The 24,864-nt window shown below is 42.5% G+C and overlaps 1 protein-coding gene across 2 annotated transcripts in view; it reads left to right on the top strand.

Moving 5' to 3' along the window:
* Positions 1-24,864, top strand: part of FBXW8 (F-box and WD repeat domain containing 8) — a 111,285-nt gene that overhangs the window by 13,907 nt on the left and 72,514 nt on the right. For both annotated transcript variants that reach the window (XM_007455857.1, XM_007455858.1), the window contains exons 2-4: positions 685-789; positions 13,505-13,669; positions 17,748-17,836. In XM_007455857.1, coding sequence (XP_007455919.1) covers positions 685-789; positions 13,505-13,669; positions 17,748-17,836 — 359 coding nt within the window. The remainder of the gene's footprint in view (positions 1-684; positions 790-13,504; positions 13,670-17,747; positions 17,837-24,864) is intronic.

The raw sequence follows: 24,864 nt of genomic DNA, 5'->3' as shown, positions 1-24,864 counted from the left end.
ACCGCTCTGTTTGCACTGGCTCACTCGGGTTAAGCAGTGCAAGCCCCCGGGTGCATTAGGAAACCTTGTGCTTCTCCTGTGGCCACGGGGAGACGGACTCACCTTACTCAAGAGCAGCACTTCATTTGTTTACTTTTTGCTCACATGCACAGCCCTATCCCCCTCTTCCTGATGAAAACACTGCAGTGACCTAGGTCAGCATTTCTTCGCTGTGGGCATTCACCCCTGTCCAAGTTGGGGGCTAGTAGCAGTTGTCCTGGAAGGACCAGTGGCCTCCCTGATTCCAAGGCTCTTTCTTGACTGCCTACCACTCACCTTTCCTTAGAAGCTGAGAGGTTTTCCACAAACCTTTGCATTGATTCCTGTGGCACACCCTAGGTTGTGAGATGGCACCCCTGCTTCTCCTTTTTGAAGCATTACGGGAAACGGTCTTGTGGAGTTTATCAGTGAATGTAAGGAGGGTAAGCTTGTGGGGGTCGGAGAATTGAGAGTAGCTGTCAAGCTCGAATTAGTTCTATGACTGTGCTTTGTGGAATAGTGAGAACGCTTTGCTCCTCCTGGGAATCAGCATCGTCTCTCTTGTCACCACTTAAGGCTATTGCTGGTCATTTAAAGGGCCTGTAAATATGAACATTTTCATATCTCAGAATCTTAAGCTTGTTTCTTTTCTTTTTTCCTCCTTAGAATGAAATGGATGACGTGCCCTTCTTTGATATCCAACTGCCTTACGAGTTGGCAATCAATATATTTCAGTATCTGGACAGAAAAGAACTAGGAAGGTGTGCACAGGTAAGCTGTCATTAATGGATGGTCAGGATTTACCTACATGTGTAAGTCAAGTATGGGAAGCTCCTCCATAGCAGAAATTTACTTTACAGAATGACAAACTTTAAAGAATTAATGAGTTGGATAGCAGCTTTACTTGAAGGAAAGCGACCTTGAACATAAATGATTATGTTCCATATCACCATGTCATGTTTATCTTTTTGTGACCGTCTGTCCCAGAGCTGTGTTCCTCCTGCAGTCTGAGTTATGGCTGACCTGTGGCAGCGTGCTCAAGGCTGACAAGGTTGTCCTTGCCTTTACTGAGATCGCCAGACCTGTTAATGTCCTCACCGTTTCTAATGCAAAGATGCAAGGCCTTGGTTTAGTCATGCCAGTCGTTAGGTTGGGAGCTGAGGGTCAGCCTGGGGACAAAACAGTGAAGTCATGTTCCACTGTATGATCCAAATTACCCTTCAAACTCCAGAATTCCACTCAGTGAGGCGAGAGGCATGTGAGAGCTGAGACCCACCGAGGGAACTGCAGATCGGCGTCACCCATCTCATGCCTACTCTGGGGCACGTGCCCATGGCGTGGAATGGTGGGAGATACAGTCTAGGCTGGACTTTATTGTGTGCATGAATCACAGGGGATCTTGATAAAATGCTAATTCGGATTCAGGAGGTCTGGGGTGTGGCCCAATGATCTGCATTTCTACCAGGTGATGCCAGTGTGGCTTTGGCCATGCTTTAAGAGGCAAGCATTTATATCATTAAAGTTAGTCTGTTATTTTCTTCCTTTTGGTGAAGAATGTCTAATTTCTCATAAGTTAAATGTGTATGTGATTGACCATTTGGCTTTTCATGGACAACTGTGTTCCCAGAAGACACTGGAGTATCCATTGCCAAAGTAGTAATTTGTTTAGTGGTTACTGTTTCCCATCCCTGAATCCTATAATACATTTGATACAAGTTTCTGTACCTTCAGGAGAAAGAGTTCGGTGAAATTGAGTGGTAAGAGAACTATACAATAAAAATCCGAAACACCACCATGAATATGCAGGTAAAAATATTAAGGCAGTTTGAGGGTGGTGAAAACTGTAGACAGACTCTAGAGCTGTCTAACTCCATGGCAGTTCAGTGAAATGACACACAATACAGGACAATTTAGAGAGTTTCTGGTTTTACTTTATTCCCCTATTATGGTTTTACCCTATTGTGAAGCATTTTGCTTAATCAAAACTATTTTTCTACTTAAATATGAATTTGAGAACATGTTCAGTATTTTTGATTGCCACAGCATCAGTTAACGGGGGGGTATTGGCAAATATTTTTTGATGCAGGGTGTGGAAATCTTTCGGAAGAAACTATGCAGAGGCTAAAATTCACAAAATAAAAATGTTTGAAGTGTAAACCATGCTCAGAGCGTATCGACTGCATTAAGAAAGAGTACCTACATTGTCTTCTTCTTTGCCTTGGAAGTTGGATTTGTTATATTCTAACTTTACACATTGGCCCTGTTCCCAAGAGTTGAAAACAAGGGTGTAGCTAAATGAGTCCAGCTCCTGGATTTCAGCCTGATGCGGTTAGCCAGAGTCTTGGAACAGGGTCTGTCTAATACCTAGCTTTCCACAAAGTCAGCCTTAGATGATAAAATCTTCATTCTTGATAGGGAGCTGCTGTTTAAGGAATCATTTCTTTTTTACATAGCTTTTGCTCTCCTGCTTTGTAGAGGGCCATGTGGCTTTCACATCTGCTGCTGGTTTTCTCATCCAAAGAGTTTATCAGTGAAAGATAGGATCTGGTGGAAGAAGAAATCCCCCTTTTGGTACAGTGGGGCTGCATTCCAGGGTAGATTGGTTATGCTGGTGAGATTATTCTGCAGGTGTGAACAGTTTAATTTGCAACACAGTAGTCCAATTGTGCACCAGAATTCTTCCCTCTTGGGCCAGTTGGATTTGGGTTTTTGTGGTTGAACCTAATTTTTAGAGCACATGTATAAGAATAGAAAATATACTTAAACAGAACCCCTGAGGTGGCTCTGATCTTCTAAGCCAGGATTTTTTTCGTAGAGCTTTTGCACAAAGATGACGATGGATGGCCAGTAGTTTGTGACTTGGCTTTGTTTTTTTCGAGCATTAAAAGAAAACCACAAAGTAATAAAAATAAGTAGCATTTTCATTTGTTTCTCGTGGTGTTTTTATTTTTGAAACAGGAAAAGGGCCTTCTGTTGAATGGAATGTCCTGCTGCTTTATGATTTTATTTTAGAGGGGGCTTGCTCTCTCCGTCTCGCTCTTTCTCTCTGGTTCTCTTTTAATCTAGCCGCCTTGGGATTTCAGTGAAAGTGGTTGGGCCAGTTATGTGGAATTGGCACCATAAACTATATGTGTGCCCTTGGAGAAAACCTGTTTGCTTAGATCCTTATGCCAAATTGGTAACTGACTAACAGTAAGGAACCCTGATTGGGGCGGACTTCTGAGATTTCATTATGCCACAGACTGTACCGGGGAATTGATTTGGCTCTTGACTTTGTCTCCTTTCTGCATCCCCTCTCTTTTCTGCTTTGTGAGGCTTTACGCGTCAAAACTAAAGTCCCCTCACGTTAGTTTGTGGTCCTGTGTACCCTGAATGCTGACCTTCCTAGCTCCTTGGTGTCCATACTTGTCCCTCGAGGGATTTAGTATCTCTGTGGGAGAGTATCATGCTGGGATGTCTCAAACAGTGTGGGTTTTAGTAAGCAGTTATGCTTGGGGCAGTTCATTGAGCAGTTTATCATTTCACTACTTACAATTTTTTGTTCTTTTGTGTGTGTGTGTGTGTCCACAGGATTTCCAAACACTTTAAAGGGTAATATTTTAAAAATGGACAACAATGACAAAATTGTCACTTTCAAAATTACATAATTGTTTGGTTTTTATGAGAAAAGTGAGTGTGCTGTTATATTACAACATGAGTAATTCTAAGGAGTAAAGGTTTTTAAGTATTTACCAATGTTCATTTAAAAAACTTTAAAAGTAATTAGAAATTCATAAGTTGCAAAAAATAGTGCAGAGAAGTTCTGTGTACCCTTCCCCCAGTTTCCTCCATTGGCAATGTCTTGCAGACTGTAGCCCAATATCAAAACCAGGAATTGACATTTGCAAAGTCCATGGAGCTTATTCAGATTTCACCAGTTTAATACACACTTATATGTGTGTATTTAAGTCTACGCAGTTATATCACGTGTGTAGATTTGAGTGACCACACAGTCAAGATACAGAATTTTCATCACAAGAATCCTGCTGCTCTTTTATAGCCATGCCCTTCCCTAACCCCTGGCAACCTCGAATTTGTTCTCCATCTCTATAACTTTATTTTTTCATTTTCAATTTTAGCATATATTTTAGTTATGTGTATTTCCTAATGTGTAAGTTTAGAAATAGAGCTGCAAAGGCAACAGGGCCATGATTTTCAAGTAAAAGGTAGAAAAACGTCCTTGAAGAATGTAATAAAGAAAAAGAAGGAAGATGGGAGAGGTTAGAAACTTAAGATTTATGTTAAACTTGGCAAGCAAGAAGTAGGTGTTACCAAAATAAATAAGTAGCTCTGGAACTAAAGCCCAGTGTATTAGATTATGATATTTCAAGTTTCAAGGCAAATGTGATCTTATGATCTTCCCATATGTCCAAGTAGGAGAAACTAAAATTTGAGTTTTTCTAGCTACAGATCTTAATGACATTTTTAAAGGTTGGAAATTTAGAGCCAAGTGTGCCTGGTTGATTTTCAGAGCAGAAATTATTCTGAGGACCTGTAGTTGCTGGCAGGGTTCCCTTAGTTCTTAATTTCCACCTTTGCCCCCAGACTTCTCTCAGGGAGATATGTGCATGCCTGACACCCAAGCATCCACAGGAGTTTCCTTTTAATTCCCCAGGTCGCAGTGGCTGCTCCCTCTAAAAGGGGTTAGGGAGAAGCAAAGCAACTCCAGAAAAAAAGATGGGGAACTAGATGAAACAAGAATGGCAAAATATTGATAGTCATTTGAACAGAGTGGGGGTGGCTTGGGAGTTTATTACGCTGTTCACTTTACTTTTGTGTGGTTGAAATTTTTCATATTAAAATTTAAAAGAGAAAAAAATCAGAAAGCAAGAGATTATATTTGAATAAGAAAGTCAAAGCCTTCTGAGAGCAGCACATGCCAGGAGCTGACCTTTGAAAATAAAAACAATCCAGTTTTTTTTCGTAATTTTTGAATTTTATTTTATTTATTTTTTATACAGCAGGTTCTTATTATTTATCTATTTTATATATATTAGTGTATACATGTCAGTCCCAACCTCCCAATTCATCACACCACCACCACCCCCCGCCACCGCTTTCCCCCCTTGGTGTCCATACATTTGTTCTCTACATCTGTGTCTCTATTTGTGCCTTGCAGACTGGTTCATCTGTACCATTTTTCTAGGTTCCACATATATGCGTTAATATGCGATATTTGTTTTTCTCTTTCTGACTTACTTCACTCTGTATGACAGTCTCTAGATCCATCCATGTCTCTACAAATGATCCAGTTTCATTCCTTTTTATGGCTGAGTAACATTCCATTGTATATATGTACCACATCTTCTTCATCCATTTGTCTGTCGATGGGCATTTAGGTTGCATCCATGACCTGGCTATTGTAAGTAGTGCTGCAGTGAACATTGGGGTGCATGTGTCTTTTTGAATTATGGTTTCCTCTGGGTATATGCCCAGCAATCCAGATTTTTGAACTTAAAAAAAAAAAAAGTTGGACTTATTCTTCTCATTCAGTTATTTACAGAGGGCCTACTATGTGCCATGTACCATTCTAGACGGTGAACAAAACATAAAAACCCCTGCCTTTTGGAAAGCTTTACATTATGTGCAGTAAATATATCATTAAATATAGAATATGTCTGATGGTGGTAAGTGCTATGTAGAAAAATGAGACGCAGAGATGATGTTGGGGGTTGCATCATCTGGGGTGGCCAGGGAAGACTTCATAGAGAAGGTGACCTTTCAGCAGAGACCTGAAGGAGGGAAGAAGGAAGCTGGGCTGGTCTCTGGCAGAGGGGAATAGCAGGTGCAGAGGCTTTGAGGTGAGTGTACCTGTTGTGTGAGGAACAGCAGGAAGGTCTGACTGGCTAGGCTGTGGCAACTGAGTAATGGCCTCCCTGAGATGTTCATGCCCTAATCCTCAGGTCTGTGACTATGTTATCTTTTATGGTAAAAAGACCTTTGCAGGTGTAAGTTAAGGATCTTCACATGGAGTGATCTTGGATTATCCAGGTGGGTTCATTGTGACTACAGAGCTCCTTAGAGGGAGGCAGGAGGTCAGAGAGGAGAGGAGATGCTATGTTGCTGGCTTTGAAAATGGAGGAAGGGGCTGCAAGCCAAGGAATGTACGTGGCCCCTCAAAGCTGGAAATGGTAAAGAAACAGATCGTCCCCTGAAGCCTCCAGGAGGAATGCAACCCTGCTGCCAACACCTTGATTTTATTTTATTTTATTTTTTGGCCACGCTGTGCAGCTTATGGGGTCTTAGTTCCCTGACCTGGGGTTGAACCCGTGCCTCCTGCAGTGGAAACGTGGACTGCCAGGGAGTTCCCCCAACACCTTGATTTTAGACTTCTGGCCCCCAGAACTGTAAGAGAATAAATGTGTGTCATTTAAAGCCGTAAGTTTGTGATAAGTTGTTAGAATATCAATAGGAAACTAACACAGGGATGTAGTGCGCAGACAGGGCTAAGAGAAGGAGAGATGGTCCAAATTCAAAAGGCACTTAATCTGTTAACAGAACTTGAACTTTTATTCTGAATGAGATGGGAAGCCATTGAAGTGTTTTAATCAGAGGAGTGACAAGGTCTGACTTATATGTTAAAAGGGATCATTTTCCCTGCCATGTGAAGAATATGCTGGGGGACAAGGCCGGCAGCAAGGAGACCAGTTTGAAGGCTACATGGTGGTTTGGACCAGGACTGTGCTGGTAGAAGTGGGTGGAGTCAGGGTTGCTGAGGGGTTGGGTGTGGGGAGAGGAGGAAGAGTCAACAGGACTCCAGGGTGTTTGGCCTGAGCACCTGGGTGGATGAGGTTACCGTTACTAATGAGGGGAAAATGGTGGCATGAGCAAGTTTGGGGGGAAGATCAGTACTTGAGTGTGAGGCTGCAGATGAGTTCTGGGTTGAACTCAGGGTTGAAGATGTCAATTTGGAAGCAGTCAGTACATGGATGGTATTTAAAGCCAGGAAACTGAACGAGATCATCAGCAAAGTGAGTGTAGATAGAGGAGGAGATGAGGGGTTGGGCCCTGGCACAGGCAGTGAGTAGACACAGTCCTCTGAACCAAGGGAGAGCAATTTTCAAGGAGGTGAGAGTGATCAGAGGTAATAAGCGGTCAAGTGAGAGGAGGACTGAGAAGAGACTGCTGGGTTTAGCAGTGGGAGGTCAGTGGTGTGTCCTCCCCAGGTAGACCTCATTATGTCATTGTGTGACTGGAACGGTGACCCTTTTTCCCCTGTTGTGGGCCTCACTGGTAACCTTAATCCAGGCAGAGTTAATAAAGCTAGTTTTTGAGTCGAGGGTTTTAAAATTTTTTTTCTTTTAATGCTGCAATTCATAGTGGTGCTATAAAGCAAAATGCTGGAGACACTTTTATTAGCAAATTCTTGCAGCTGAGGCTCACTCAGTGGGGCTTTTACTGGGCAGGGCCAGTCCAATCCTGGTGTATTAAAGAAAGACCATTAGGCCTTTGGAAAATTCAGGCTCGTAAACTTTCTAGATTTAATGTAATTTAAGAAATCAAAACAATTAGATTTCCTTTTGGTGAGACTCTTTAAAATTTACTTGTGAAAGTTTAACTAGGTGTTTTTCTTGTTGATTTTTTTTCCCCCTTCAGGATTAAAAGAAATTCTTAAAGCCTGTCATTTTTGTTCTCCTTTAAAAGAAGAATAAAAAGGCAACCCTCTCTTTATCATTTGCTAAAGAAATTGCTGGCACATTTCTGTGTTCAATACCTAATCGTAGATACAATCCTGATCCCTTTTTGGAAGTAATTCTCACCTCTAGCTTTTATAAATCCCTCAAAGAGCTTTATTGTTTGTTTTCCAGGATTAAACTTTATCCTGAATATTATTTTCTACAGAAGAGGCCCTGTGGTCTAGGGGTTAGCGGTGGGGATGATGCACTGAAACATCAATGTTTTGTTCTCAGGTTTTTATCCCATAACCCTGTTGTACAAATTTCAGATTGTGTTATTTAAGACAATTTGACATTTTCTTCGAAGCTGATATAAAAAAATGTTTTCGGCTTCCAAGATTTTTAAGGTCTGACATATATTTGAGAGTTGTTGAAAGTCTCTGAAAAGTTTCTCCGTTTTAAAGTGGCTGGAATTTGTACAGTTCAGTACTCATTAAAACTCATCCAGAATGTTTAATTGGGATATTCTGGTTTGTAGTCACTGAGCATTGAATTTGGATTCTCCTGAAATGATGATGATTCACTGGCTTCATCTAACAAAGTGCAGCCTTGTAGCTAATTTTTGGACTGCAGAATTACAAAGATTACCCGCTGTTGGGGGCCAGTCTTGTGATCCAACTCGACTGTAAGGGCAGAGACCAGAACTTTTCCCTCTAGCTTCCCCAGCCATGGGCAGGCGGCCCCAATCTGGTCATGTCCGTGGGGTGTCACCCACCTGCAAAGGTGTCAGATTGGCAGGTTGAGGTGGAAAGTAGATAAGAATTGCTGGCCTTAGTGTCTGCATACAGTTGGTGCCCAACATGTGTTTTAATTGACTGACTGATACCCATATCAATGTTCTGTAAGGTGTCTCCTGGAGGACACTGGGCTTTTGAGACACTCCTTGTAAGAAGAGTTCAGGAGCTAGATACGTTCGAGCAATGCAGCCTCTTACATTTGCTTCTTAGAGATATGCAACACGTGTCAGTCTGTTAAAAGCTCTGAGAAGTTCTGCAGTGAAGAGTCCTGCTTAATTTTGTTTAAACCAGTGTTCTCCAAACTCGTGTGACGGTGGAATCCTTTTCTAAAATAACTTATTAATGCCCTAAGGAGCTGCTATTCTATTGAATATGCTTTGGGAAGTGCTGGTCTGTGTAGTGAAATAATGAGCCTGGGTCTTTCATCTAGTAGTTGCATTTCATAAATTCTACACAATTTTACATTTTATAATTTTTACAGAAAAGGGCTGATGTATCCCAGGGATCAGAGTAAACTGCCGTGTGGTTAGCTAGCACTTTGTGCCTTTGAGAACCCATGAGGGTGTCTGTGTGTTCACCCTTATACTTTATTTAACCCTGAATTGCAGGGGCCTGTGGGAGAAATACTCTGCTCTGGAGCTATTTGAGCTGTAGCCTGGCTCCTTCACAGCTGATGTTGGTCTGTCCCTGTCTGTGCTTCATGATTGCCTAGTGCTGAGACTCACTTTGGCACGGACAGATGGACAGACACCACCAGTGTCATGGACAGGCTCAGCTGTGGACCAAACATGCCAAAAATAAAACCATGGTGTTCTGTCTAGTGGAAACTGGAACTCCAGTGTTACTGAGTCATTATCCCATTCTTTATTGCCTGACCACTTGTGATCAGATGAGGGTTTGTTTCCCCGATGCCCTTATGGCTAAGATGGAGAAGTGTGAGATGACAGTGTGGTTAAGTGGATTTGTAACTGATGCTGTGGCCGTGCCTGGGGTGGGCTGCTTAATGGATCCATGTCAGCCTTGGGGGAGGGCTCTAGTGGTTTGCCACGGGCTCCATCCTCAGCCCTATCCTGGTTAATTTTTTAAAATAATTAAGACATGAAGCCCCACAGACTGTATTTTGCTGATGACTTATGTAAAGGAAAAGTAGCATACCTACAATGGATGACAGAATTGAGATGCAAAAATGATATAAAATGCTGGGGGTGGGCCTCCCTGGTGGCGCAGTGGTTGAGAGTCCGCCTGCCGATGCAGGGGACGCGGGTTCGTGCCCCGGTCCGGGAAGATCCCACATGCCGCGGAGCAGCTGGGCCCGTGAGCCATGGCCGCTGAGCCTGCGCGTCCGGAGCCTGTGCTCCGCAACGGGAGAGGCCACAACAGTGAGAGGCCCGCGGACCCCAAAAAAAAAAAAAAAAAAATGCTGGGGGTGGGTATGTGTGATGAGGTGGGATTTAAAATGGATAGAAAGTTTAGAAAGTTAAGAATTTAAGTTTAAGACATAATAGTGTGAGAGTAAGAAATGGGGACTTTATTTTTCTTTAATTGCAACTTGTATTTAAAAAGACTGAAGATTGATAAATACCAAACTGAGGTTACTGTTGGCGAGAAAAGGATGTGGACCCTGGGGGATGCATAGGAGTTTTAAGCTTATTGGTAATATTTCAAAGCAGGGTGGTGTATCCATGGGTGTTTGTAATATATACCTTTTTGTCTACCTTAAATATTTAATAAAATAAACAGACTCCAGAAGCTCAGGACCATATGTTCTGTAACCATAAGGATGTATCTTCAAGTGAAGGAGCAAATTAGTATCTGATAAAATCCTTCTGTTCATGGCACTTGACAGTCTATATCTGGGGTATTGTTTAGTCCTGAGTATCAGGACTTTTGAAGAGGGACACCAGAGATGCATAAATACTAGGGTGCATTTCAGAGATAATGGGTAGGGGAGCTAGTCCTATGACCATTAGTTGGAGAAAACGGGTGTGTTTAGACCAGTGAAGAAGTGACTAAGGGGACATGTGATGGCTGCCTTCAGCCATTTAAGGAGCTGTCAGTATGGTTTTTTTTTGTTCCTCTTTTCCTATATTACTATCTTTTTTTTTAAAAAAAGAAGTTTATTTATTTATTTAAGTATGGTGGGTCTTCGTTGCTGCACGCGGGCTTTCTCTAGTTGTGGCGAGCGGGGGCTACTCTTTGTTGTGGTGCACGGGCTTCATTGTGGTGGCTTCTCTTGTGGAGCACGGGCTCTAGGCGTGTGGGCTTCAGTAGTTGTGGCTCACGGGCTCTAGAGCACAGGCTCAGTAGTTGTGGCACACGGGCTTAGTTGCCCCGTGGCGTGTGGGATCTTCCCGGACCAGGGCTCGAACCTGTGTTTCCTGCATTGGCAGGTGGATTCTTAACCACTGTGCAATCAGGGAAGCCCTGTTTGGTTCTTTAAAAAAAAATAAAATATTGTCTCTTTGTCAATATTCTCTACTTTGTGAGACATTATGCTCATAAGTTTATTTCTTTAGATATGCTTTCCTTTAGTATTTTGAATATATTTATAATGGGGTATCCCACTCCCCAGGTTTTCCTTTTAAGGCTTTCGATTAGCCTCCTTTTAGCCCTACTTGGTAGTGCCATGTCAGGCAGCTGCACTGTTAAACAGTTGTCCCTTATTTTTTTCTGACAAATGCCCTGGATATAGGACAGAGTTAGATCTAAGTCAGATTAGATAAAAACAAGCCTCGAGAACAGAGCTTTCTAGCAAGCTGCCAGACAGGCCAAATAGTGACGGTTCTCTGGGGATGGTACTTTTGGAGAGCAATAAACCCATTTGGCCTCTCTGGGAGCTGGTAGACTGCTGGTTTTTACAGCTGCTATAGTTGGAGGCTGTTGGTTTTCAAGGCTACCATGGAGCTAGAGGATGAGGATGGGATTAACGCAAGTGAAAACAATACAAAGGTTGCTCTTCTTACCAAGATTCAGCCATTTTTCTTGAATAGATGCTTCTCAGAACGTTGCAAACCTTTAGTTAATTTCTAGAGTTCTGAAAAAGTTGATTTTGACAATTTTTGGCAGTATTCTTGTTGGTTTTGTGGAGGAGCAGATTTTCGGAGATCTTCAACTCTGTAGTCCTGGAAGCTAACTCCCTATTGGTATTTCTCAAATGAGGCACCCTTGTGTAATGAGAGTCTGCCATGCACATGCTGTGTGCTCTCTCTTTGTCTCTTGTTCTCTCTTCTTGTCTGAGTATTGGATGTCTTGAAGTGGCCCCAAGGGAGTGTTAAGGAGCACAAGTTACCATGGACCACTGGTCATGACTCTTACTTTCTTAGAAGGGAGGCTCAGCCTTTGGGTGGACAGCAAGCAGAATGTGTTGCAGACCCCAGATCATGCTGATCTGCTGGATCAGTTTCTCATTTTGCGAGCAGAGTCCATCTTTTGCAGTCTGCCCAGCTTTTTACATTATCGCATGATGAAGTAAATCCATCATTCCCCAAAGTTAGGGTTGGAAGACAAAGCACTAATAGCTAGGGTGTGGAGAAAAGGGAACACTCTTGCACTGCTGGTGGGAATGTGAATTGGTACAGCCACTATGGAGAACAGTATGGAGGTTCCTTAAAAAACTACAAATAGAACTACCATATGACCCAGCAATCCCACTACTGGGCATATACCCTGAGAAAACCATAATTCAAAAAGAGTCATGTACCACAATGTTCATTGCAGCTCTATTTACAATAGCCAGGACATGGAAGCAACCTAAGTGTCCATCGACAGATGAATGGATAAAGAAGATGTGGCACATGTATACAATGGAATATTACTCAGCCATAAAAAGAAATGAAATTGAGTTATTTGTAGTGAGGTGGATGGACCTAGAGTCTGTCATACAGAGTGAAGTAAGTCAGAAAGAGAAAGACAAATACCGTATGCTAACACATATTTATGGAATCTAAGAAAAAAAAATGTCACGAAGAACCTAGGGGTAAGACGGGAATAAAGACACAGACCTACTAGAGAATGGACTTGAGGATATGGGGAGGGGGGAGGGTAAGCTGGGACAAAGTGAGAGAGTGGCATGGACATATATACACTACCAAATGTAAAATAGATAGCTAGTGGGAAGCAGCCGCATAGCACAGGGAGATCAGCTCGGTGCTTTTGTGACCACCTAGAGGAGTGGGATAGGGAGGGTGGGAGGGAGGGAGACGCAAGAGGGAAGAGATATGGGAACATATGTATATGTATAACTGATTCACTGTGTTATAAAGCAGAAACTAACACACCATTGTAAAGCAATTATACTCCAAAAAAGATGTAAAAAAAAAAAAAGACATTGGTGGTAAAACAAAACAAACCAAAAACAAACAAAAAACACTAATAGCTAAAATGGCCATTTCCTCTGGATACTGTTGGGATTTGAAATTCAGTCCAGTCACAATATTAATTTCTCTATATCAGATCTTACCATCCTAGATAATTGCTTGAGTTTTCTGTTAAATCGTTTTTTTAATCTACACATTTAAAATCTTAAGTTTTTGCACATAGTATAAATCTGAATTTCTCATATGACCAGAAGTTTTGGGTTATGGATATTTTATTACAGCTCTTTACTTCAGAGGTCATTGGTCTGTAGCTCTGTAAGATGGAAAGACAAGTGCTTATTGGTAAAAGGTAAAGAGATTCTGTTCTGAAAAGCTGTGTATGATTTTATATCTATTAACATGTTACAGTGTGTATTTTATGCCTTTTATGTATTTGTCTCTTTTTTTCTCTTTATATTTTATACACATATATATATATATAAAATAACCAAGTAGTTTAAAATGTGACATTAGATGGTAGTACAACAATTTTGAAATCTTGAAAGATAAAACAGGAAACATTTGCTTGTATTTTTTTTCGCCTCAGAGTGTTTTGTTAATGAGACATTTTATACTGCCATAAACCCAGGGCAGTAATAAAGGTGTTGATTGATTTTTGGATGACAAGGGACTTGTCTAATTGCAGAACTTGACATTTGTGTCACTTCTGCTGTTTTAGGTGAGCAAGACGTGGAAGGTGATTGCAGAAGATGAAGTACTCTGGTACCGGCTGTGCCAGCAGGAAGGGCACCTTCCCGAGAGCAGCATCTCTGATTATTCTTGCTGGAAGCTCATCTTCCAAGAGTGCCGAGCCAACGAACACATGTTAAGAACCAACTGGAAGGTAGGCAGTGGCCAATATCATTACCTGTAGGGGAATAGCCTGCAAGGACACAGGAATCCAAGCCTGGGATTAAACACCGAGTCCTTCCAATTTCATCCTGAGATTAACTGCCACAAACAAGGAGAGGAGGAGGATGGTGAGCGTCCCTTCAGCTCTTGGTGATTTGTTGCCCCTTTTGTCGCCCATTAGAGTATCTGCCCTTGTTTTCAAGCGCACTCTTTGGGAGCGTCCTGTTGTCCTCTAGGAGAGGAGGGGTGAGACTGAGGATCTGGTCCCCTCACCTCTGGTGGTTGGGGTCTTTGGGCTAGTGCTCAGTGCAGCCCCTTTTCACTGCCACCATCTCCCTGGATGGACCAAGAAAGCACCACCTGAATACAAAAGAGGGGCTGAAAATGCTATCTCCAGTGAATTCTAAGAGGGAGATCATTAAGCATCTCTAAGTACTGTCTTCTCTTCCCTCACATAACCTATTGGCTTGCTTCCATAACATTTATCACTTCAAAATTTCTACAGAAATATTAGATCACAGCTATGAATTTGCACAGAACAGTGTTTCTGTAGAAAATAACTGTCAAGAACAGTGTTACATAAAGCTGTTTAAGGCATGACGAGACAGCAGTGTGGTGCCCATTTCTTCCCACCTGGGTAGCTGGATATTCAGTTGGAAGGAAGGGACAGAACTGTATTCTTTCCCGTCCTGTAAAGGTCAATCCTAATAGACTTTGAGATTAACAAGCTTTTGCTCATTACTGATAGTGACATATTGCCTATGTGCATGTCTGTCCCCAGTCACCTCATAACCTGATTAGTGACCGATACTCTTGATCTGGGCAGCGTCACAGTTCCTAGCAAAGTTAATAAGAGGTAGTGTTCCTCTAACTCGGGTTTCTCAACCCCAGCACCAGTGCCATCTGGGACCGATACTTTGCGGTGAGGCCTGTCCTGGGCATTGGCAGGATCTTCCGCAGCATGTCCAGCCTCTCCCCAGTATATGCCAGAAGCATTCTCTTCCTCCCCGCAGCTCTGACAACCAAAAAGTCTTCAGACCAGTCCGATGTCCCCTGAGGGCAAAATCAGCCCTGGGTGAGAACCATCCTTCTAAAGAGGATTAGCATAGCCATGAAGACCCACCACTAAGTACAGATCCCTCTGGCCCCCCGCTCTGTGTATCCACTCCAGGTAATAAACTCGCGTGGAGGGCCCCCCTCGCCCTCTTGCCCATTTGCTTGGTTATGTCTGTGTGAAGGACATAAGTGAGAGCAGGCATTGGGTTTGCCAGAGCTGCTTAGACAGGCTGGGGTCCGGAAAGCAGAGGGTCTGACTCTGGCAGGAGGAGCCATAATTTAAGGAAAGCTTGAGAGTGAGGCATTTACTAGGGCCTTTCTGTCTGGGAAGGAGGGATACTTTTGAGATTTGTGAGCATGAGAGCTGGAGATATTCCATGTACCCTGGCTTGAATTCATAAATGTCAGATTCTAAGAGAGAAAGCAGCAGCTGAGTTCTTTGTTTCCTCTTTGGTATTAGAAAGCTAGGGAGGGAAGCAGGTACAGCCTCCTCATCCATGCTGGAGGGGGCAGAAGTGAAGGTGTTTAAAGACCCGCCTCATAGCATCTGGCACTTAATGCCAGTATACAGATGACATACAATCTAACTGAACGTCTGTTTTGTTGTTTTTCTGCAACAAACCCAAAGCCATGTGTTTGATAAGTGCTCAATAAGAGGTCGTTGCTTGAATGACCTGGAGTCAAACTGCAGGGAGACCGGAGGGAGGCTTCTCTGTGGAGTTTCTCAGGCCCATTTCCTGCACTGTTACCTGTGAGGACTACAGAAGTAAAATGTCAAATGATGACTCTTGCATTAACTGTAGTGATGGGATTCTTGTGATTCTAGAATGAAAGGAATTCTTATGAAAACATGAAAGGTAGTGCAGAGCAAGATGCTTTCCCTTTGTGTGCCTCTGATTTCTCATCTCTAACATGGAGCTGAGAGTAGCTGCGCTCTTTGCGCCGTTGTGAGGATGACTGTCTAATGATATATTTAACACTCCTCCCACAGCGCGTGGCCTGTGTCTGCTGCTCAGTTAGCATTGGCCTTGGCACGCAGATGCTGTGGTTTGGTGCTATTCATGGTCAACCTCAGGATGGGTTGGGAAGGTGATTTGGTTTGGCATCTCCTAGGTTGGTGTTTGAGGAAGCTGAGAAGGGACCCCAGGGTTCTCAGTACTTCCACACAGGGGATGACCTGTGAATGCAGGAACTTACCTGGACCTGCAGGAGCTTACCTGGACCTGCAGTTCAGAGCCAGCGTGCAGATGATCTTCCTTTTCCTGGTGTTTGCATACACTCATTTCACTGTAGCATTCTAGGATCTCTCTAATCCAGAATACCAGTGTGGGGTTGGAGCCCTTGATGGGGAGGAAGCCACGTGGTGAAACTTAGTGGAGGACGTGAGCACACAGGCCCTCTCCTTTTCTTTCAATAGCTTGTCCCTCAAAAGAGCTTTGCTGTTCTTGTCATTTTGGCTGTGGCCCTCGAACAGATGATTCTCAAGTCCTTCCATCCCCATGTCTCCACTCGCAGGACAGCCCCACTTGGATGTGTCCAGTTGTGTCCCTCAGCCTTGGACTTGGTCCTCGAGTTCAGTGAGATCACCATGTAGATCGTCTTGCACAGTGCCTGGAGTACAGCTGCTTAATAAATGTTGGTTTTAATGGAATGGATGTCATCATCTGTCTCCTAATAATATAAATAGTAACTACCATTTATTGAAAACCTGCTATGTGCTAAGAACTGTGCTTGCCACTTACACACACTATTTCTAATCCTTGTGCTGGTACAGCAAAGTTGAAATTATGGATGGCTTGGTATTTTTTTTTAATTGAAGTATATAGTTGACTTACAATATTGTTTCAGGTGTACAGCAAAGCACTTCAGTTATGTGTATATATTTTTTGATGGCTTGGTATTCTTTTTTTTTTTAAACATCTTTATTGGGGTATAATTGCTTTACAATGGTGTGTTAGTTTCTGCTTTATAACAAAGTGAATCAGTTATACATATGTTCCCATATCTCTTTGGCTTGGTATTCTTGAATACCTTTTATTCACGCTTGCTTTTTGACTTAACTGTCCTGCCCTGCCCTTCCCAACATCCCACATGTAAATACTTTCTATTCTTCAAGATTCCCTTTATTTTAAAAATATTTTATTTATACACATACACACACACACACACATTTTTTTTTTGCGTTACGCGGGCCTCTCACTGTTGTGGCCTCTCTCATTGCGGAGCACAGACTCCTGACACGCAGGCTCAGCGGCCATGGCTCACGGGCCCAGCCACTCCGCGGCATGTGGGATCTTCCCGGACCAGGGCACAAACCCGTGTGCCCTGCATTGGCAGGCGGACTCTCAACCACTGCACTGCCAGGGAAGCCCTATTTATACATATTTTGATCAATAAATAAACAATCGTGATGCAGTAAATCAAAAGTCATAAAAGGGCATGTACTGGAAAATACATCTCTTTCTCACCTCTCTCCACCTACCACCTAGTTCCCTCCTCAGGAGCAGCTGTGTTATGGGTTTTAGGGTTTCCTTTAAATACCCTTTCCATGAACCTCTGACCTCTCAGTCAGAAACAATGTCTTTTCTTTTCCCCATCCTGATTTTTATCTTGTATATACTTTTTCATTTTATTCTGAGAGCATTTATAAGGGGTGTTAACAGGTAAAATACCATTAACTACTTTCTTTCATCTGAACTGAACTTTTTAAATACACTTTATACATTTCTTCACTAGCAGCCCACTGCGGAGTGGAGTGGTTAACATCCTGTAATCCCCTCAAGGACAGGGCCAGCGTCTCGTGCATCCCGTGCCCAGTAGTTTCATTCAGTGTGTTTGTAACTCTTAAATACATAGCTTAACATATTAGTTGTCTCTGTCCTTTCGAATGTCTTGATAACTATGGACACAGTCCATGCCGTAAAAAAACTGCCATGAATGTAGTTGAGAGCGAAATGCTTTGTCTCCTGGCTATCCAGAGAATAGTATAAACTGCACCCCCTTTTCTTATGCAGAATCGCAAAGGCGCTGTGAGTGAGCTGGAACACATTCCTGACGCGGTTTTATGTGATGTGCATTCTCACGATGGTGTTGTCATTGCTGGGTAAGCGAAAACAGTTTTTCAGTTAATATTCTTCATCCTAAGGTCTTTCACTTTTCATGGACCACCCTCTGCGTCCCAGCCACCTTATTCTCCCTTGGGAGTGCGTGCCTTCCCACTTACAGCCCTCGTGGAGATGGGCGGTCTCCACGATTCTATATCCTCCAGTAGTTGAGAGCTCTGAAGCTAGTGGTGTGGAGCAGCTCTGTAATCCATTTGTGTCCGTGTATCTTTTGAGCTTTTAAATCACTCTTATGGCATGTTCTGTTAGATTTTCATTAAGGCAAACAGTTTGTATTTTATGAAGACATAAAAAAGTCAAGCAATAATAATAAGTGTTGACAGAAACAGGTGCTGTTTTTTTGTTTGTTTTCTTTTTTTTTTTGTGGTACGCGGGCCTCTCACTGCTGTGGCCTCTCCCGTTGCGGAACACAGGTTCCGGACGCGCAGGCTCAACGGCCATGGCTCACGGGCCCAGCCGCTCTGTGGCATGTGGGATCTTCCCGGACCAGGGCACGAACCCGTGTCCCCTGCATCGGCAGGCGGACTCTCAACCACCGCACCACCAGGGAAGCCCCAGGTGCTATTCTTGATCTCTTGTTCTGAAGCCTTTATTATGAGGAAGGGCTGTGGCCACAGGTAATCTTCCTTCCCCACCACACAGTTCGTATTTGCAGTTAACTTGTCCTGAAATAGGCTTTTTGTTAGTCTCCATTGCCGAGAAATTTAATTCTAACTTCTGTGAATTCCTTTGGCTTCTGTTCCAAAAAGCACTTTCATGAATTCTTCATATTTATTACAGAGATGTTTTTATGTGTTTCTTTAATGTATAATAAGAAGATAACTTTCTTCTTGGATTAACAAGATGTCTTGAACTAGAGTCTCACGTTGTGTACTTAATGCCATAGAGACCAGGACACTTAAACTTCTGAGTCTGGATTGACTTAGGAGTGAGACACCCAAAAGAGGTTTCTACCTGGAGGAGCAAACAAAAACAAACCTTGGACTTAACAGCTTAGTAGTAGGAGAGCCTTTTTCTTTAAAGAAAACTCTTTCCTTCAGAAGCATTCCTTAATTGAAATTTCCAAGAGTCAGGTTATTTTAATATTTTGTGGTCTGTAGTACCTATGTAAAAGTATTTTGCTTCAAACAAGATAAGCCTTAGGAGGAACACTTTCCATTAGCTTGTGTTTTACTGGCCATGATTTCGAGGCCAGTAAATACCCTTCTTGGGAGTGCTATAGAACTATTACTTTTAGAAAAATTAATGGACCAGAAATCTAGAATTTTATCCCTTCAGTTATCAGTGTGGCTCTAGGCTTCTGCCCCTCATTGCTCAGGTATGGGCCTGAGAGCTCATGCTAGGTAAGATCCTTTTCACCTGCTAATTCTGAGATTCCTCAATAACTCCCAAAGGGACTGGGATCATTCTAGCTTAGAGAAGTCTCCTGATGTGTCAGGGGCCTTTGAGGACAGACTATTGAGATTGAACTGAAAGAGTCATAAAAGGAATTAGAAATAAGGGAGACGATTCTCAAAAGCCAATTATGAATTTCTTATCTGGACACTAGTCCAGATGCCAGTCCTCCTTTTCCTGCCTCTCCGTTCCCTCGAGGCCTGCTCAACATTACGGATTATGCCAGCACAAAGCAAAGCGATGGCAGAGTTTAGTGGATCGATAAGATGAAACTTGATCTGTGGGTCAGAGAGTCTCCTCATGGCCCCTCTTTCTAAGAGAACCTTACGTTTATGGCCTAGCATCAGATACTTCAATCTTGCTTGTATGTAGAGCATTTTGTGTTTATCATTAAAATTTTATCTGGTGGTTACGATGCTTGTTTTACTGGGTCAGATCTTGAATCCCTTTTCATTTGAGACAGCGGTGTTTGTGGTTACCTCATTCCCAATCAATGTTGTATTCACCAGGCTTTCTGCAGTTCTGTATCTCCAAGGACCTTCTTAAAGAGACAGTGGCCACCTCACCATTTCCTTCTCTTTTACTTCCCTTGCATTTCTCCTATTTTTCTTTTTCCCTTCCTTCTTCTCTATTTCTTTACACAAGTAGAATCTGTTCAGATGCTTAGTTTTTTTATATCTGCAGCTAAGCAATGTGACATTTTTGCATTTAAACCTGTTAAATGTATTTTATATAATTGATGAAGATTATGTTGCAGAATCTTAGCTTCTTCCCGGCTTTTCAGTCCTTTTGTGTAAATGTTCCTGGTTTGGAGCTGCATTGCTTAGGCTTACACTGATTTGTGTCACACTTAAGCTTAGAGCGAACCCAGTCTCGGCTCTGCCTTCCTCTTCTTTGCGCGCAGAACCAGGGCACCCTTCAGATGCACATTCACTCGGAAACGCTGAGACACTCTAGTCCCTGTCCAGTGAAAGGACCTGGACGCCTCTTACCTGAGGCTTGTTTTTCCAGCAGAGGAAACAGACGTTATCCTCAAAGCTTTTGATCTTTCACTGTTGTCCATGAGTGTTTGCTTCCTTTACTATCTCATGGGTGATAGTTTTCCAATTACCTTTTCCTGATGTTTGGAGCCTTTGAAATTTGTTTCCAACCTCCCTTTTTCCTCATTACTCTTCCCAGGGCACCTTTGGTTTCCGCCCCCACCTCCGCCGCACTGTCCTAGTTACCTCTGACCATGTCTTTTTTTTAACTTGAGATGCTGTTTCCATACCATAAAATCTACCCTTTTAAATTGTGTAAGTCAGTGATTTTTAGTATATTCACAAGGTTGTGTAACTGCCCACCATTATCTAATTCTAGAACGTTTTCATTACCCCCAAAAGAAACCCAGTCCCTGTTTTTTCATGCCCAGCTCAAGCCTTGCCTCCTCCCACAGGTTCCATGGGGCGCTAGCTTATTAGTGCCCCACTGCCGCTCTGCCCCAGCAGCTACCCTCCTCACACCTCCGGAGGGGTGATTTTCTGCAGCTTATAGGGCAGCTAATCACGCGGCCTTGAGGCTTCGCCTAAGCATTTTTGTCTTAACTTTACAGCCATGTATTTTTTTCCAGTTAATTTGTAAGCATCTTTTAAAACTAGAGGTGATATATAATATTTCATTAAATGCTCTGTAGTACTAATACATTTTTTTAGTCTGAAAAAAAGCATTAACATTTGATAGACTCCCTTCCCCCCACCTGTATACTACATGTTACGTGGGAAGCTGGAGGAATTCCTAATTTCTTTTGTCTGTTCTCTGATTTCTTAGTTTTTTTCAACTTAGAATCATACAGCTTGAAACCCGGAGGAACTTAGAGATTCTCTTCCGAAACGCTCATTCTGGGTGAGGTAGCTGAGGCTCGGCAAGGTCCGGGGAGTGAGGCTGGGACCCGTGCCCTGCCTGCCCCACTGTGCTTCTGCGGGGGGCGTGCGGAGAGCCAGGCCCCAGCGCTGCCTTCTCCAGCCCTCGCTCGCTACTCTGATGGCTTGGCTATTATAGCGTCACTTTGGTTTCTTTTATGGCATGTATGGACCTTTCCTTTCTGTTAAAAATGAAAACAGTAGTAAAACCACATTGTCTTTGCAAAACTATTAGAAAGTGGAGAAGAGAAATCCACCTAAATCCCAGCATGCTACCACAATTCCCGTTGTGGTTTTTGGTGTGTACCGTTTATTTTTCTGCCTGTTTTTTAATATATATTTTAATTACTGGATTTAGGCAGATGGATTTTTATTTTTTCCAGATTAAGAAATTATTTTAGGGACTTCCCTGGCAGTCCAGTGGTTAAGACTCTGCACTTCCACTGCAGAGGGCACGGGTTCAATCCATGGGTGGGGAACTAGGATCCTGAATGCCATGTGGCACAGACAAAAAATTTTAAAAAAGAAATTATTTTCAAATGCCTTCATAATCCTCAACTTCTTTCCCATTTAACTTTTTGCCTTGAAGTCTCTAAACCATCCCTCAAACCCGGTCTCCTGAGTGCACCTTCCTTTTTTTCAGTCAGTGCCATAAATAAAGATAAAGATCAAGAGTTTGATCTTTTTGACTGTACCATCTTCAAATGGTGGGAGCCATGTATTAAGCATGTTTGTAACCTCAGAGCCTAACACCAGTCCCAGCACCGAGGAAACTTTGGGGAAGGTATGTATAGAAGGAAAACTCCTTGCACTTCTGAGACCCTGCACTCTCTGAGCCTCCTTACCGCATCTTTGACTTACCAAACTCTTACTCTGGCCCTTCCTTGTGCCCCTCTGTGGTGTCATGTGGCCACCTAGCAGTGATATGCAGCATCCCAGAAAATACCAGAAACAGTTGTTTTCTTTGCTGGTCAGGTAAGTGGAAGTTCCTTCAACAGTGACTAAGTATGTAATTCAAATACAACCTTTACTTTAATTTTTTCTGGCTAAAATTTCCCATTTCTTTAACCTGAGAATAATTTGTGCTGAGAAGCCACCAATCTCTGCGATAAGCCACCTGTCTCTTTCTCTCAGAGCTCAGCCTCTGTCTGTGTTTTCTTTGTGATCTTTCTGGTAGCGTTCCTGAAATGCGGTGACGTTTAGTGTGTGCCTTCCTTGGATTTAGAAGAAGAGATGTTATCTAGAAAGTTGGTTGATAATAAGTGATTAGGAAGCATGGTGTTTGTTTCCTTGTTTTTGTTTGTTTGTGGTGAGAGCTCCGAGAATTTTAGAATGTCTCTCAAATTATACGTTTATCATTGAGGGAAAAGCCTAGAAGGGACGAGGCTATGACGGCATCCCAGTCCTGTTTTGTGAGGCCTAGACTATCCTTTTTCTCCACAGTGCACTCTGGGAGTTAAGGGTGTTGAAAACAGATGACATCATGAGTTCAGAAGGGTCCCATTATAACCTGAGCTGTAGGTCTAGGTATAATTTGCCAGGAATATATTCGCTTTACTGCCATCTAGTGAAGGAGAGCATCTCGGGTAAAACTTGCCGGAGAAAGTCAAGCGGGGGGGGGGTGCTCACTGGGAGCCTTGTGCCAGCTCTGCTAACCATTAAGCTATTAGCTCACGAGAAGCTTTTATCAGATGCCCAGGAGTATGGTGGTGTTTTGCAATGAAGTCCCCTCCTCACTGTTACTTAAGATTCGTAAGTCTGAAGCGTTTCAGTTTGCATAAGAAAGCGCACTATTCACATTAGAGGACCATTTCCCCCCACCCCTGTTTTGGTTTTAAAAAACATCAAGCCCCCTCTTTGTGTCAAGGTTTTCCTCAACACTCCTAAATGTCTCTTCTTCCGTTTTCTACTGTGGTGATCTGCCTTTTTAGGGTGCAACTCCTGCCTTGACTGGAAGGAACAGTGACTGTGTATCCATGTTTCTTCTCTGTCAAGTGTGGTTGGAGGGAAAACTGGATCGTCTGATGTCACCAAGTGCTAAGTGTCTTCTTTCCCTGAAAAGTACTTAGTTGTCCTGTTTGGTCTCCTGCATTTCCTCCATCTCCATTCCCTCTGAGGCAAGTGACACCAAGCAAAACCACCCACACGTCTCTAGCAGCCAAGTGACCTCTGGCTGTCGTTCTGGCTTTTATCCTTCCTAGAGCTCTGTCTGTCTCAACCTGGACAGAGTCGAGAGGGTTGCCAGTCTTATGTAGACATGAAGCAACACTTTGAGCTTCCAGTTTATATATGTAAAATTTGGTGTCTGAATCCCTGGTTGGTTCACTTTGCCTATTGACACTTTATTGGAATGTTATCATTGTTTATAATTAAGAACTGTTGGAAAATAATAATAGTTCAGACATAGGTACGTGTCTGAGGTAACTTGAAATATCTTGCTTTTAGCCATTTTTTCTCCATTTTTCCCAGTAATTAAAAATGTGCCTTTGTATTGACCATGTGCCATGCCAAAATACGGCTCTGATCTGAAATAGTGTGTATTTGCCCTGAATTTTACAACACTTGCTATTCAGGAGCTGAGGACCTCAAGGATGGTGTTCATAATACTCTAGCTTCATGTGAATGTATAAAAATGGATAATACATAGGATTACTTTGAGGCTCTTGAGATGATAACAGATGCTTTGTAAATACAGATTGGTGATAAAAATTGCATTAGATAAATGTCACCCCATATTTATACTTACTAAGGACTTGCTTTCTGTCTTTCTCCTTTTTAAAAAACTGTTTCTCTTGGCAGTTCCTTTCAACCTTGCGTTATATAGACTTTGTGCTGCTGCTTACTATGACATTGGATTGTTTCCCGTAAGGAATTCGATCATTACCCGTTAGGGACCTCTTTTTATAAATACTTTTATTTATTTTCTGCTGTGAGGTATACATGCTTTTCTGGTAAGTAAGTCTGAGGTAAGATATTGATAAGAGACCAGAGGAGAGCTTTACATTTATTATATCCTTAATGAAGGAGCTCCAGAATATCCTTAATAAATACTGGTGAACTCATGACTGCATTTATCCATCTCTGGTTCTCCAAGGAATAATGGGAAGGGCCACAGCCACAGTAACTCTGCATAATCATCATTGACTCTGACTCTATTGATTGTGATTAACCAAGATGTATGGAAAACAGTTTTAAGTGTGTAGTGCATGGATCTCGTAAGGTCCATTAAGATGTTCATTATTTTTCAATTGATGCATCTTAAGCTGCACTTGATGTTTGTAGTAGTGCATTTCCACAGAAAGACTGCACCGTGGGATTGAGTTCATTTTGTTAATTGCATAATACAACACAGTCATGTTTCATAGAAAACAGTAAATACTCTTGCTTTCATTGATTTGTAATCTTTGGTATTACTAAAGTATGGAGTATGTGTGACTAGCTCCTAAAACCTCTGCATGTTAAGGGCATAATGAATGCTTCTTGAAATGTGGGCACTGCACTTGTAGGGGCCTCTGCCTAATTGCTTTGTAGGCTTTAAACCACTTCCATCTCCTGAGTTTAAGTCAGAATCGTTCATTCAGTATGTACTAAGCACAGATGAATACTGCAGACACATTCCTTGCTGAGGGGAGGGGTACACATCCCTTGCTCATAGGCCAAAGGGATACGGTTACAGGTGGTTACAGGACAGTGTGAGAGAGGTTAGGGTAGGGGAA

Source organism: Lipotes vexillifer, unplaced genomic scaffold, assembly GCF_000442215.2.
Source record: "Lipotes vexillifer unplaced genomic scaffold, Lipotes_vexillifer_v1.1 scaffold970, whole genome shotgun sequence".
Taxonomy (NCBI): domain Eukaryota; kingdom Metazoa; phylum Chordata; class Mammalia; order Artiodactyla; family Lipotidae; genus Lipotes; species Lipotes vexillifer.
This window is presented reverse-complemented; position numbering and strand designations above follow the sequence as displayed.